The following is a 16904-nucleotide window of genomic DNA, read 5'->3' on the forward strand; positions in this document are numbered from 1 at the left end:
TTCTTTGGGTGGGAGATCAGAATAAATAAAAGAATGCAAATGATTGTGTCATGTAAAGTGGGATGGGTAGGTTGGTGAGGTACACAGCTGCCTTCAGAGACAACGGTAAAAAATCTTTGGTTTCATAATGGTTGAATCATTCGCCCAAAACAATGAGATTTTTGTTTCTTTTTTAAGACATGTAATAGTAGACATGTAGTGAGGGAATATTTATATTGATAGGAATCATTAATTAACAAGAAAATAATTATACATACATATATATATATGCTTTTCTAGGACTCTCCTTTTCCTTCTCTCCAGTCATTTTCCTCTTTGCTTTCTGACACAGAACAATGCTTGAAATGTCACACCCCCATCTTTTTTCCATCTTACTTTCTCTGAGCATCAATCTCATATATTCGCTGTGTACATCCTTTTGAATTTTGTTGTTTTTTACTTGCCTACATATATACATATCATCCTAACTCACACCCCACCCTTGCTTTCCCCACTCTCACCTCTCCCACCACACCACCATGCACACACTAGCACTGACTACTTCCCAGCACCCACACACACATACATGCTCTCATATACACACGCACATGGACCTTCGTTTTGGGATCACCACTACTTTATTATCTCCCCTTCTTCCTAGCTCTCCTATGTGACCCCTCTGTCCGGCATTTGCCATGATAGATCGCTAGCCACTACACATTATTTTCTCTCCCTGTTTCTTTCTGTTGAAGAATGTAGGCTCAAAATGTTAAAGACTTTTTCACTTCCCAAGCGTTAAACTAATACATCTGTTGTCTACACCACCTGTCTTTGTCTTTTGTTTTTTATATATACATATACACTCACACATACATATGTATATATTGTGTGTACAGTTAGATGCACAACTGCTACTGTTGAGTTTCAAACTCCATGCAGAATATCATCATCCAATCTGCTTCCAGTAAAGTGGTGTAGTTACTACTATACTTAGTGTTATTGAACATATATAAAATAATGCAATAAAGTGTTGTTTTGATGATATACTGAGGTGTTCAGCAATCAACTGCACTTGGAACATCTAGTGCAAAGGTTAAAAATTTGAAAATAAACACAACTGAAATGTATGGAGAAAACAAACTTGCATTTAATCATTTCTCCAGCATATATACAGGGTGCAATGGGTAAATTGTTGCCATTTCATAGTTTTAATTTCACACATGTGCATTGTTTGTGGTTGATTTTGTTAATTACACAGTATACAAAGGTTAGTTGAGCACCATCTGTGCAAAAAACAGTACCATGACACAATTTACTCTGCCAGAAATTTGGAAATGATATGCTGTACTGGTTGGCATTCGTGCTGGATGCTCCAGTAAAAACAGATGGTGAATGCATAGAACCACTGGCTTGCCATGTCCCCAAAATATGTATAGTGATAAAAATCAAACATCCAGCCAACATCATAGTGTTTGGAGTGATCACTAGCAAGGGCAATGTTATGCTTCCATTCATATTCCCACATGGTCTCAGACTCAACACAGAGGCCTACATCAAATGCCTGGAGGAGGTATATATATCGTTTTTAGAAAAACATAAATCCAGAGAAGCACGCTCTAAGAAGTAGAGTGGTCTATATTTTTCCTGGTGAAGGCCAATTTATGGGGTTATCCTGTCCATAAAGGGTTTAATTTTATGGCATATCATCAAACCCCAAGACCTGCTGACCTATGACCTCTTTAAAATATGGAAGGGAAAATCTGGATTATCTCCTTTTGCCATAGCTTCCGACCATAATGCTATCATTCAGCTGTGAAGGTAAATAATAGGGGATTATCTCCCTCTTCTGTTAGCTATCACCTTCTGGCAGTTCCCAAAAGGCCAGTAGAAATCTCCTAAAGTGCAAACATGGCCCAAAAATCTCCATTCTGGAGTTAAGTATAGCCCCTGGTTCGAATGAGTGCCTTAGGATTGTCATGCATTCAGCTATGCATAACTTGCAGCGTTTCATCCCGATAATATAGAGGTCTGAGTTTTCAAGGATTTTCCATAAGATGGAGTGTGAAACTCTGTCGTCTTTTAGTTGCCATATGTGGCTGGCCAGCGATGTTATGTACCTCCTTTCCAGGACTTTGAAGGATCCATGGTTGGAAAAATGAATTTCTGGTCCAACCAATATATTTCTGTAGACTTGCAGTCGGTGTTGTACCTATTATTGTTGTTCATGCCACTGTGGCTGCTGTTGATGTAGTTGTAACTGCTGCTGCTGTTGTTGCTATGTCAAAGCAGGAGCTGCTGGTGTTAGTGGTGGTGGTTGCATCAGTAATGTTACTGCCCCTGCATGTTACCAGCAAAGCATTTCTTTATGTTGTTACTAATGCTGCCATACATACACACACCTGTGGGTGTATGTGTATATATATATATATATATATATATATACATACTGGGTGTGATGGGTAAATTGTCGCCTTTTTATATTCTTAATTTTGCACATGCGCATTGTTGTTGATTTTGTCAGCTACACAGTATAGTAGGGTCAGTTGGGTACTGTCTGTGAAAGCTCCAATTCAAACATTTCACAGTGTTTGGGTGTTGATCTGAGGACAGTGCATGAACCGAATGATAAAAATTAAACATCCAGTCAACATCATGTTTTGGAGTGATCACTAGTGATGGCAACATAATGCCTCTATTCATCTTCCCTTTAATATTTCAAGATATTTTTAAGTAACTTTAGTAAATATATGTTAAAATAAATGAGATGACAATTTTATTTTCATTTTTGCATAATTTAGACACCAACATATTCACCACACCCTGTATGTATATATATATGCTCTGTGAACATTGTAAAGGCTGTAATATGACACAGATAGCTGCAAAGCCATGGCCAGCAGGTGTTCTGATTGCATCCACATGCCATAATTCATCCAACACCTGCAAGACAAGGTGACAAAAAATCTGAGCAAAGCAATCCAGACTTTTGTGAGTGAGATGAGTGTTGGAGCTACCACCATGAAGTTGGCCCTGAATGAGCGCCTTCTCTACCATTTATATAAGACCAAGACCAAAGAGAACTTCTTGAAGACAAAGTAACTGCTGAACAAGCTAAGACATTCTACTGAGCTGGGGAATATCTGGTTCTTCGTAGATAAAAAGAACAGCAAGGACCATTTGCACAACACCTAGAACAACAGATGGCTTGCATACAATCCTTATGCTATCCCAAATATGAAAATCAAGTACCCACAAACTGTGAGTCTTTGGGCATGTCTCTAGTAAGGGTGATGTCATGCTGGCTCACATTTTTGAACAGGGCCAAAGACTCAGTTCAGATGACTGTGTGAAACTGTTTGTGACTGTAGTCAAAACCTGGTTGGAGAAGGTTGCTTCTGAGAGGACATGTGTGGCAGCAGGATTTGGCATCTTGCCATACCTCTAGAAAGAGTTAGAAGTGACTTCACCAACCCCAATTTCCAGCTTCCTAGTTTCCTTGATTTTAATCCCATGGATTACTATGTGTAGGGCACAGCTAAAGAAGATACCAACTGCCTTGCCTGCAATACCAAGGCTAAACTGGTGGTCAAGATCAAGGGGTGTTTGAAGACATTGCAAGAAACACAGTGAGGAATAGATGTACTAGATTCTAGAGCAGTCGTAAAAGCTGAGGGTGGCTACTTAGAGTAAAATGTTATCTCCCAGTCATTATCTTGCTAATACATTTTGAGTCTTTAAAATACCATTGGATGGGATGTTTTCTTCTTCTTTTATGCAAACTGTCAAATTGAGCCCAAGTACCCTATATATATATGTGTGAGCATGTACATGTATGATATATATATATATCATATATAAATATATGTATAGGTATACATATAATCTATAAATATCATATATATATATATACACATATATATCATATATATATACACACACATATATCATATATATATATATATATACAGACACACACATATATCATATATATATACACACACATATATAATTATATATGTATATATACATATATATGTATATATATATATATCATATTTCTTTTTTTGCTAGTTTACTTTGTCTTTTTGTCTTCCCTCCTGGTGCTATATGAACATTTAATGTGGTTTTAGAGTCAGGTTTTGACTGCTATTTTCTGCGTGGTGGTATCTCTTAGATACCCTAAATTATAATTTTAAATATATGTGACCGCGTGTGTATCGTTGGCGATTTTTTTTCCACCGTCTTCCCTTCCTTGGATCTTTCCTTTTCCTATGTTTCTGACGAAGAGCTCTGCTTGTAACATTAAATCCTCCTTGTTTCTTTCCTTTCCTGAGTGTCCAATAACACTATACTTGTCCCACGTCCTCACGTTGTTGTGTTTTCTCTTTGGTTTCATGTTTGGATTAACTATATATATATATATATATATATATATATATATATATATATACATACATATATATATACACATCATATATGTGTGTATCATATATATATATATTGCATATATTATATATACATACATATATATATATCATATATATCACATATGTATACCTATCATATATATATATACATATACATATATATAAATATATCATATATATATACACATATATAAATATATCATATATATATATACATGTATCATATATATATATATCACATATACATATAAATGTATATATCATACACATATATATATATGCATATATATATACATGTATCATATATATATATCACATATACATATAAATGTATATATCATACATATATATATATATATATACATGTATCATGTATATATCACATATACATATAAATGTATATATCATACACATATATATATACATATATATATATATATATATCTGTATATATGATATGCGACAATTATTTGGTAACCATGATAAAACTCCGAGAATTGCGACATATTATATTTATAGAATATCGAGGTCTCTTTCATTCTTTTGTTGTCTTACCATTTCTATATATATATATATATATATATATATCATATATGTACAAAAATTCTATAATTATAATCAGGGGACAGCTAATTGCTTCACCATGCACCGAATTTAGAAATAGGAGTTAAATGCCTTTTCTACTACCAAAAAAATCCCCCAGACATTAACACGCTTTTTTTCCTGTGCCCATATATATATGTACATATCATATATATATATATATATATATATATATACATATATATATTTCAATCATATGTATATATATATATATCACACACACATATATATATATATATATCATCAAATCCATGTTTGTATTTGAATGTCTTGTTTGATTTACATGTTTTTCAAGTTAAGTATGTTTTAAATGAAAAAATGATTGAAGTATTCTTTCACAACCAGATGCCTTTCCTGTCATTAACACTTGACTGTGTTTTAAATAAGGAATCTCTTTAATTACACATGTCTTGAAAGGCTTGAAGTAAGCAGACAATTTGTCAACCAGAGAAATGAAAACAGCAATGTTTGTAGCTTGCAACTTTTATAGAGCACAAACATAAACAGATATACACACATATTATATAGATAGATTTCTTACAGGTTCCATCTATCAAATTCAGTCACAAGGATTTGGTCAATCTTGGCTATCATAAGAGATACTTGGTGAAGTTGCCATGCACTGGGACTGAACTCAAAACCATATGATTAAGAAGGGAACTATGTGCCTGTGCCTTCTATCAGTCTTTTCTGTATGTGTGCATATATATATATATATATACACACACACACACATATATAGTATGTAGATAGGGTTGTAATTGAAGCTGTGTCCTCGTGAAGCACACCTGCATATTCCAGTATGCCAACATTGTATGTAGATATTATAATTGTGTGAGGCATGTATAAGAGTAGAAAAATATTGGAAAATAATATTTGCAGAGTAATTACACATCAAAACAGAAACAGTAGACTGGAAAATATTTTTTTTATTATTTATTCACCATTGCACATGTTTCATTTTCTAATAGGAGTTAAAATATTATACATGTAAGAGAAAATTATAAAATATCTCTTATTAAAAGTTCCTCAGACAGCAAATCAATTATCAAGTTGAATAAAAAATAAGCAACGTTTTGAACCATGAAGAATTTGTACCAGATTTTTGCAGAATTTTGAAAATGTTTAACAAAAGAATGTTTAACAAAATTTTTGTTAAACATTTTTTTGCAGTTGTCTGATAACACAGATATAGACTTGCCCAAATGCATCAATAAATTAACATTTATATTTTTTTCACCATTGTTACAATCATCTAGAATGGAACTGTGAAAGCGCAATATTTGAGCAGTTTTGCTATTCAACTCCAAAAAAGGATGTAAAGCAGCTGAAACTGTTCGTGATATCAATGAAACCTATGGTAAGGAAATGACCAGTGAGAGGTCAGCTTGAAAATGGTTTAAACGATTTTGCAGATTGTGAGCATGGTGGCTGCCCATCTGTCATCAACGACAGTCAATTAAAGACTGTTATTGAGAAAGATCCAAATAAAACCACTTGAGAACTGGCAAAAGAACTTCAAGTTAACCAGAAAACTGCCTGCAACCATTTGCATGCAATCAGAAAATCAAAAAAGCTTCACAAATTTGAATGAAAATCAGAAAATGCTCATTGCTTCTTCTCCGCAACCAGACCAATCCATTTCTTGACCATATTGTAACTTGCAATGAAAAGTGGATTCTGTACAACAATAAAAAACGTTTTTTGCAGTGGTTGGACTAAAATGAAGCACCGAAACCTTCCCTAAACCCAAGCTCTTCAAAAAAAAAGGTTATGGTGACTGTTTGGTGGTGTACTTTTGGAATCATCCATTATAACTTTTTAAAATCTGGAAAAACCATTACTGCAGAAACATATTGTCATGAAATTGCCAAAATGGACGAAAAACTGCTACTCCTCTGTCCCAGACTGGTCAACAGAAGAGGGCCAATCATTCTTCATAACAATGCTTGACCACATGTTTCACTAATGATGCTCCTAAAGTTGAAGGAACTTGACTATGAATTTCTTCCCCACCCAACTTATTCCCCAGACCTTTCTCCTACCGACTACCACTTTTTCAAGCACCTTGATGGTTTCCTGAGAGAGAAAGAGTTCATAAATCAAACCGATGCTGAAAGTGTGTTCAAAGAGTTTATCAGCTCCAGAATTCCAGATTTTTATGTTACCAGAATAAACAAACTTGTAACTCATTGGCACAAATGTGTTGGTTGTAATGGTACTTACTTTGATGAATAAAATTTCCGCATTGTTGAAATATATTGTGATGAATTTCATGTTTCAAAACGTTGCTTACTTTTCACTCAGCATGATAATACTCTCTGATTTTCTGTCTGAAGACTTTCTAACAGAAGATATCTTACATGTTTCTCTGTCAAATACAATTTTGTAACCCCTATTAGCAAATGAAACATGTGTAATGGTGAATAAATAATACCAAAAATTTTTTCTCCTGTTTTGATTGTTATATTATATACAAGATATACTATATTATCATTAATTGATGGATGCAAAGAAATAAGAAACTTGAAGTAGTCAACTCCAAAATATAGTTGGGCTAGGTAGAGTGGGGAAGTAAATGTCAATAAGAACTAACTCAGTCTTGCCAAACAGATGCCAGGACCAAAAAGTGATGATGATGATGATCATGATAAATATATATATATATATACACACACACACACACACATATATATATAAACGCGTGTGTGTGTGTTTATATCATAATATGGTGTAAAAGAAAGAAAATGGTAAATCTAGTTGAGTTCCTCATGAAGATAACATGGATGCCACTTGAGCTCAAAAGATTGGCTGTTATGAAAACCTCCTCAAGGAATGTGAAGACACAGGCTGGAAAGCAGAGCATTTTTCAATCAAAGTTGGATGTAGAGGGTTTGTTGGACACAGTGTGAAGCAACTATTGCTATCATTGACCTAATTCATTGTAAAGCAAATACCACTATGAGTAATATCCAAACTACAGTGGAAAAGGCAAACCGCGGGATTTGGTTAAAAAGCAACAATGAGCAATGGCTAGATGAATATTGAGTGAAACCTGAAGCTTGATCTAGCAAGCAGGGTCTCATTTCAGTGAGGGGTGTCCAATGATGCTGTCAAGAGATAGGTCCCGAAATGGCAGGCATTCTCTCCTAATGGCCTCATAAACTTGCTCGCATCTGGTATGCAGAGCTTTCAACAGGTAACATTTGCATCTGCAGGTTGTTCGCAAAAAAAATATTAAAAAATATATATTTATGATCCACATTATCATCACTTTTCTATGCTGGCATTTGTTGGGCAGAACTGAGCCAGTACCTCCACCTCCACTCCCAACCGGGTTGCAGGACTACATTTTGTTCATACTTTCTGTTTGCAACATAAGTTTCTGTGTCTGGATTTAACACCAACCACCTTACAAAAAATGTATTTGTCCCTATCACAAATTAACAATTGGTGTTCTTTTGTTTATGTCCTTGCAACTTCACGGTTTAGCAAAAGACACTGATAAATATCAAACTTAAAAATATGTAGTGGGCGCAATTAGTTTGACTAAACCTTTCAAGGTGGTGCCCCATCATGGCCACAGTTCAATAACTGAAACAAGTAAAAGTGGTAATGTATGAATGTGTATATATAAGAACTACACACACAAACCTATCTGTAGATAGAATGACAAAGAGAGGAGAGACACAGGCAGTAATAGAGAAGCTAGTTATATTAGCCAGCAATTGTTTAGACTTTTTGAGAAAATCTAAAATATATAAGTTTAGTTGTATGTCTGTATCCTACAATGTATATTATTCTCAGACTTGCACATTATTTGAAATACAAAAAGGTCACAAATTTCCAGAACTTTCACATATATTGCTCAGCTGAAACTTGGCTGAGTGACCCAAGTGTCTTATGTTCAGTAATCTTCCATCTATTAGACAAGACAAACCTGTAAGCACTGAGGTGCGACTGGCTGCACACCTTTATTTATGATACTGAGAATGATGGATTTTGGTTCAAATAAGAATGCAATTATTTTGTTTCACATTGTTACAGTAGTTTGTTTCAATATTAAGAGTAATGTAATTCAATTTAAAAGATTTCTGATATCACTGTTAAAAACCAGTGTTCAATTCTTGTTTCATCTTAACTCTTTAGCATTCAGATTGTTTTGAATTAATCATGCATTTCCTGTAGCCTTGAGATTTCATTGATGTGATTGCTTATTTTTAGATTGACTTTCTAGGATAGGTGCATGAAGCCAGACCTGACCAGTTTGGACATAAAACAGGTAGAATATTTAGGCCAGCTATGGCCGGTTTAAATGCTAAAGGGAGAAACATGAATTAAAATCTTCCTCACTACATGGAGAGGAAGCCACTCTGTCATGTGTTAACATCATCAGATGATCTAGTTCCTATTCCCAATGTTTCAATGATGTGAAGTGTCATCATGTAGTCATCATCATTTAACATCCATGTTTCATGCTGGCATGGGTTGGACAGTTTGACAATGAAGAATTACTTGTTATGTCCAAATATACAATGAAACATCAATGTTTCATCGCATATATATGTGCAGATAAAAAAAATCATAGTGACTGCCTGCAAGCGAGTATGACTTAGTAATGTATACCATGCTTTCACTCATTATTTTAAGTATCTATATAGTTGCAAGCAGATAGACACTCTACTGACCTTCTCACCTTTATCTCATAATTTTGTTGATCCAAACACCTGATTAATAATTAAAGAAAGTAGTTATTTTACTAAGACTGTTCAAATTGATTATGTGTATTTCATTGGGAACATGACTATAAAAGAATTTAGCATCAAATTTGATTTCAACTTACATTTTCCACAGCTATTCTAACAACAGTGTAATAATACTTCTGTAACCTCTCAGAGGAAACATGACTCCTCCTTCACTCCTCTCCACCATTCATTTATGGTTTGAGAATAATTCTATAATTGTTGTAAACTGGAATGGAACTTACTCTCTTTCTGCTCACATCCATTCTCCATTTAATGCTACTTGGTTTGCATCTTTTAGAGAGATAGATTAGATATAATAAACTCAAAGAGCAACTAGAAAGTGAAAGTAGAATCTAACTTAGGATGTCTCATAGATAGTGGTGGCAATGGTGTTGGAGGTGGTAGATGTGGTTATCATGGCAGTGGTGGTGGTGGTGGTGGTGTAGTGGTGACAGTGGATGTGCATGATGGCAGCAATGATATTGTTGGTGTTTTTGTAGAGGTGGTGGCAGTGGATGATGTTGATGATGATGGTAGTAGTAGCATTGATAATGTTAGGATGTCTCATGGATGGTAGTGATGGAGACATTGCAGAGTGTAGTGGTGGTGAAATTGGTGATTTTGAATATGATGCTGGTATTGGTCTTGGGGTTATGGTTGCAGAAGATGGTTGTGGTGGTGGCATTGGAGGTTGTAGTAATGGTTGTAGTGGTGGTTGTGAAGATGATTCTGATATTGATAGTCTTGGCATTGTGGTGGTGGCAGAGTCAGAGTAAATAATAAGAGCCCAGTTAACACAAGATTCTTAAATTTCAGAGATCATAAGATAGAGAGCAAGAAGTTAAAAGTTCCAATACTGGCCCAATTCCTACACCCCAGATTCTTCAACTATTTTAGAAGAAAGGGGTTAATGGCAGGATAGAGATTCAGCTTAAAAATAAATTGTATAACAAAAAATACATAAATAAATTACTGTTCCAACGATGTAATTGTAGTATGTGTGTATATGTTTGCATGTGCAATTATATAAACATATATACATGTATGTATGTATGTGTGTGTGTGTGTATGTATGTATGGATCAGTCAATCTTCAGCCATAAGTGTGTATATATATATACATACTTATATATTCATACATATACATGTAGATGTATATTATATATATATATATATATATATATAAATATATATATATCGTATGTAAACATCTTTTATATATATATAATGTATGCATCTATAATACACACATTATAAATATATACACATATATGCATATGCATTAGAATATGTGTGTATAGGTGTATATATATATATGCATATATCAATATATGTGTTTGTGTGTATGTGTAAATAGGTAAATAAGACTATCATGACTTTGACATTTGTGCTGAGGTGATCATTCTTAAAACAGATATGATAGAAGTGAAAGTTTCTCCCTCCAGCCCTGACCATGTGAAGAATGCTCTACAATCATGAAACTTAGAGTCAAGTAAAAATAGTGTTATGATGTATCTACTACATTATAAATAAATTACAATTATTGAGAAGTGTTTGAATTTGGGTTTTCCCTTGCAAAAGATGAATGGTGCTGCTGCTGCTGTTGTGGTTGCTGCTGGTGATTTTGTTGCTGCAGTTGGTGGTGGTGTTGGTTGTGGTGATGAGCAAGATTATGGTGATGATGATGATGAGATTGTTGCCATGACAATGGCAATACACAATGTATTGAGTGCTCATATTCATTTTTTTTTTGTTGTAGAAAAATTTGCACTATCATCAAAGTTTTTTTATCTGCTTTCCAGACTGGTTTGGGTCAAATAGGTTGTTGCTGCTTTCGTAGATGAGTTGAGAGATTACATCTCACTCCCAAGTTACATATTTTAATATATATATATATATATATATATATATAGTCAAATTTTTGCACATATTGTAGATGGTTGAGAGTCTTCCTTGTTGTTAAAGTTAAAATGACCTGATTTGATCATCTATTATTTTTTTTTTAATAAACATTTTAAATAGCGTCACCCTGTGTAATTAATCATTTCAAACTCACCATTAAATTCCTGAATAAATTTAGATGACACCAGCCTGCTGGCTGTTTTGTGACCGATTGTTCTGCTGTTTGCTCTGCCTCACCCCGCATGACAGATTTGATGAGGAGTTTGCCCAGCTCGAGCTCCACCTTGGCGGGACTTGGAAGCCGCGAGACCAACCATAATTGGATTCCCACGATTCCCAGGTCGAAGACATCCAGGACGAAGACAATGCAAGGGGCTGCAAACGAAGTGCAGCTGAGCGGGAGTGAGCATGAGATGATGGGCTTGGTGTTGGTGGCGGTGTGGCTGGAACGGATGACATAGAGTTGTGTGAAGTTAATGATGCATTCATAGTTGGTGTGGAGGAGATGCTTGAGGAGTAAACTGGTACAGTTACTGTAGCAGCTCCAGCAGCAGTAGCAGCAGTGGCAACAGAAGTAGAACTAGACACTACATTAGCTGCAGTTGACAATGTTGTACTTACACTTGTTGACGAATTAGAATTATGAGAGGTGTTTGAATTCGGGTTTTCCCTAGCAGAAGATGAATGGTGCTGCTGCTGCTGCTGTTGTGGCTGCTGCTGTTGCTGCTGCTGCTGGTGATGTTGCTGCTGTTGTTGCTGCTGTTGTTGATGCTGTTGGTGATGGTGGTGGTGTTGGTTGTGGTGATGACCATGATTACGGTGATGGTGGTGGTGGTGATGATGGTGATGCGACTGTTGCCGTGACGATGACATGCTTGTTGTAGATGTGTCCTTTGGCAGCTGCTCAGGTGGCATTGCTCGACTGACTTCTTCACGAGTGTGAGAGCGCATGTGTTTTTGCATGTTTACCCGTTGAGTAAACCCTTTACTGCATACAGCACAGCTGAATGGTTTGTCAGCTGTGTGTGTATACTCATGCTTTTTTAGGTTTGCTCTCTGGCTGAATCCACGCTGACATGTGTCACACTTGAACGGCTTCTCTCCAGAATGAACGAGAAGGTGAATGGTTAAGTTGGCTCGCTGAGTGAAACCCTTTTTGCACACCTCACAGTAAAACAATTTACATTTTGTGTGCGTGCATGCATGATTGATTAAATGCACTCTCTGCGTGAATTCTTTACTGCAGATATCACATTGGAATCTTTTCAAACCCATGTGCATACATTCATGCTTTTTCAGGTTTGCACTCTGTGCAAAGGCTTTGTCACATATGGAACACTTGAATGGTTTTTCTCCACAGTGAATTCTTTCATGGTTCTGGAGATGAATCTTTTGACTAAACGTTTTGGAGCACACAAAGCAAGAATATGGCTTCTGACCACTATGGACACACTCGTGATTAGTTAAATGCACACGCTGGCTGAATGCTTTCGAACAAATGCTGCACTGGTAAGGTTTCACTCCACTGTGAATGCGTTCATGGATGATAAGATGGGCTTGCTGGCTGAATGCTTTGCAACAAACAACACAGACATATGGTTTTATTCCACTGTGAATCCGTTCATGACAGATGAGGTGTGCCCTCTGGCTGAATGCCTTTCGACAAACATAACACGCATAAGGTTTTATGCCTGTATGAATACGTTCATGGTTTTGCAAATGTGCTCTTTGATTAAATGACTTTGAACATATTGCACAAGAGAATGGACGTTCACCAGTGTGAACACGTTCATGGCTCAGCAGGTGAGCTCGTTGGCTGAACACTTTGCCACAGAAACCACAAGCCAAGTTTTTGAAACTCTCTGTGGCATGGTCCCGTTCATGGTTTCTCAAGTTTGCTCGTCGTGAGAATGCTTTACGACAGATTTCACACTTAAAGGCTTTGGTGCTTTCTCCAAATCGATGCAGAAATGATTTTCGGTGGTGCGATATCCCATAATATGAACTCGAGGTACCAGATGTACTAGCTATACCAGATGTACTAGGTGTGTCAGAAGTACTAACTGTGCCAGAAGTACTAGAGGTTGTGCCAGATGATGTAGTTTTCCAGTTGTCTTCTGGTAAAATTGTCCGACTATAATTGTCAGTTGAGGACATTTGTTTACCAACAGAATATGAAGACGCTGGTTCCTGGTACATGATAATTAGTATATGTTTTCTATTCTAATGAAGGAGCTTCCAAACATGAAATTTGGCCAAGTGGTTGGGTGTTAGCTTGTGACAAGTTTGTTTCTTAGACGTCCAAACTGATATAACAATATGTTTTTATCCACCAATAAAAATTAATTTACATAACAAAAGCTTGTCATTTCGTGAAAAGTTTTTTTGTCATTACTTTTTGACAGTCATATCTTCAAATGTTGTTCAAGTGAAAAGTTATGGTTGTATGAAATATTTCCGTAAAAAAAAAAAATATTCCTTTACTACTCTGTCAAATTTCCATGGAGAAGATATATTACATCTGTCATCTTCTGTGATTGGATGTAATTAGTGATCCGTATAGTTAATCATTAGAAAGATAAAAAGGATGTAAGATCCATTTAACAGGAAATTTATCAGGCCAAGTTGCAAAATTTAGGCTCCGCAGAATTAAAAAAGAATATGAAGCTTTGCGATGTAGGTTTGTGATCAAAGTGAAGAATAGTAAGCAAGCAACTGAAACGCTATTGTTAAATAGCCTGGTATATGGAGTTATAGATTTTTGTGAGAGTATTAGTGGAGACATTCAGTACCTTAATAAATTGGTTTTTGCAAAGTGCAACTTTTGCTATTTTCATCCTTGTAAGTTTAGATAAAGAGATCATTTGAAGACTTTAGTTATAAAATTCTTTAAAAGGGTACCAAAATCTTTCAATGAAATTTTTTTTTCTCTTTCAGGTATAGAATGTAACAAGGCAGTGTGTAGGAAACAGAAGTATAAAAGTGGTGTACTGAAGCTTCCATCATATATATATATATATGTGTGTGTGTGTGTATATAATTATCTGCCTAACATCAAAGTAGCAGTGATAATTCTTTTCCAAGAGTTTTAGAGTTTTCTGAAAGAAAAAGAAAGCATAAATGTAGTGAAAGATTTTGTAAGAATATAATTATTCTTGTTTTATATTTTTTTTTTCAAAAACAAAGATTTTTTTTCAAACAAAATTATAATTACATATGATTTCAAGAATATATAACTCATTAACATTAATAATAGATATTCATTTCACCAATCAGTTTCATTATTGAATATGTACAATATATGTCATTTTAGACCAAAGACAGATTAAATATATCAAATTTTAAAATTAGTCTAAAGATCTATGAAATTAAAAGTTAACATAAAAATGAAATATATGTTGATTTATATAAAAAAAAACAGCTTCACTGAGTGGTTACGAAGTTTCTAATTGGGAGAAAAATTAAGCAAATAATAATTATGCAGAAGTCCAACATGAGTGTGTGTGCTGCATGCATTCGCACATGTGTGCATGTGTGTGCCTATGTTATGTCACTTTTTCCCCTGTAACTCAGTAGTTTGACAATTGATAAAATTGACAGAAAAAAGCTTTGGGGTCAATATGATTGACTAAAGCCTTGAAGATGAGAAAGGACAGTGCCCAAAATATTTTGTAGGTGGTGGGATGAAGATATCCCCTGACCAGAGACCTGGCCTAAATGTTTACAACAGAGTGGACTCTACTGTGGAGTCTACTCCCAAGGTAGAGGGGAAGGAAGTTAAATTGAGCAAAAGATTAAGCTTGCCACCCAAGAACAGGAATGGTTTCTCTTCCAAGCTTGCACAGAGTTTCCATCAATTCAATTCCACTCACAAGGAACTGGTCGATCTAATGATATTGTAGAAGACACTTGCCCAAGATGCTATGCAGTGGGAATGGATCCAAAACCATACAGTTTTTTAAAAAAACTGCTCATGCACAGCGTCATATCTGTGATCACTGCAGGAGAAAGAGTATTTGAAGTACAACAGTCATAAAACGTACACAGTTAATTAGAAATGAAGATACTCTAGAATACTGACGACAGACTGAGAGAAACCCTGCTGCTTCTTACTAAATGTCATGTTTCCATAACAAGTAAGCCACAATGAAAGGGGTTCTGTATATTCAATGTGCGTCAGTTTTCTTTCACATTAGTACCTATCAATGGAAAAGTTAACAGCTTAACTCAATTCAACAATATATCTGGTTGGATCCTCATTTGGGAAATGTATAACTTACACAAATTTGCTCCAAAATTATAAGGTTCTATTGTCTTAATTTTGTAATTTTAAAGAGTGGTCACTAGTATATTTGGTCCTTCCAAAGCATATCTAATCAGAATTAATCCTCTTTTAATGTGAAATGCTATCAGTTGAGAAAGTCTGCTCTGTTGCAATTAGCTGTTTGTTAAAGGAAATGACAGCAGGAATCACATTCAAATAATTGAAGTTTATAAGTTTCTATGTCACCTCATGGGTGAATTGCTTTCTTTGTGCAACTCTAATGTAGGTAGATGAGAAATGAAGAGTACAAGGAAGAAACTGGATTCTTTCCACTCCAAACAGCGTTCTTCTTGACAGTCAATGGCCAAACAAAATCTAATGAATACAACTTTACAAAAAATGTGATTGCAAACAATCAAGCTTCAAGAATGTGGAGGTCTGTCTTCATAATGGAGTTCAAATACCTTGTAAACATCACACTAAAGAAATATTTTCAAGATACCAAAGTTCTAAAAATTGCAGGCTACTCAATCCAAACAGGGGTCTCCTACATGCTTGCTTGACTAATAAGGAATAACAACCAAATTTTTTCAAATTATGCCTTACTAGAGAACTACTAATGAACGATACCAATAATATCACTGCCTATGGATATTTGGGTGGTAGATTGACAGAATTTTTATAGCGTCAGACAAAATGCCTTGCTGTTTATTTTTAACATTCTGAGTTAAAATAATGCAGAGGTCAATTTTGCCTATTGTCACTCTGAGGTTGTTGAAATAAAGAACCAATCAAGTACTTGCGTTAGGGAATCTACAAATTTTAATGCTGTTTACTTTTAATACTGATGAGAGTGTAGACCGCAACACCAATCTGGTGCACAGTATTTTTATTAAGAACAGAGAGCCCCAAGTATTATTAGGTCTGGGAGAAAGGCAGCAATCTGGCAGAATTGTTGACATGCTGGACAAAATGCTTATCAGCA

At 35.2% G+C, this 16904-nt stretch overlaps 1 protein-coding gene across 4 annotated transcripts in view; it reads right to left on the reverse strand.

Annotated features, from left to right (window-relative positions):
• Positions 1 to 11508: 11508 nt before the first annotated feature.
• Positions 11509 to 16904, reverse strand: part of LOC115218766 (endothelial zinc finger protein induced by tumor necrosis factor alpha-like) — a 19634-nt gene continuing 14238 nt past the window's right edge. For all 4 annotated transcript variants that reach the window (XM_036508797.1, XM_036508795.1, XM_029788693.2 and 1 more), the window contains exon 2: positions 11509 to 14753. In XM_036508797.1, coding sequence (XP_036364690.1) covers positions 11830 to 13854 — 2025 coding nt within the window. In that variant the 5' untranslated portion in view covers positions 13855 to 14753 and the 3' untranslated portion in view covers positions 11509 to 11829. The remainder of the gene's footprint in view (positions 14754 to 16904) is intronic.

This window comes from Octopus sinensis, linkage group LG14, assembly GCF_006345805.1.
Source record: "Octopus sinensis linkage group LG14, ASM634580v1, whole genome shotgun sequence".
NCBI classification, from domain to species: Eukaryota; Metazoa; Mollusca; class Cephalopoda; order Octopoda; family Octopodidae; genus Octopus; species Octopus sinensis.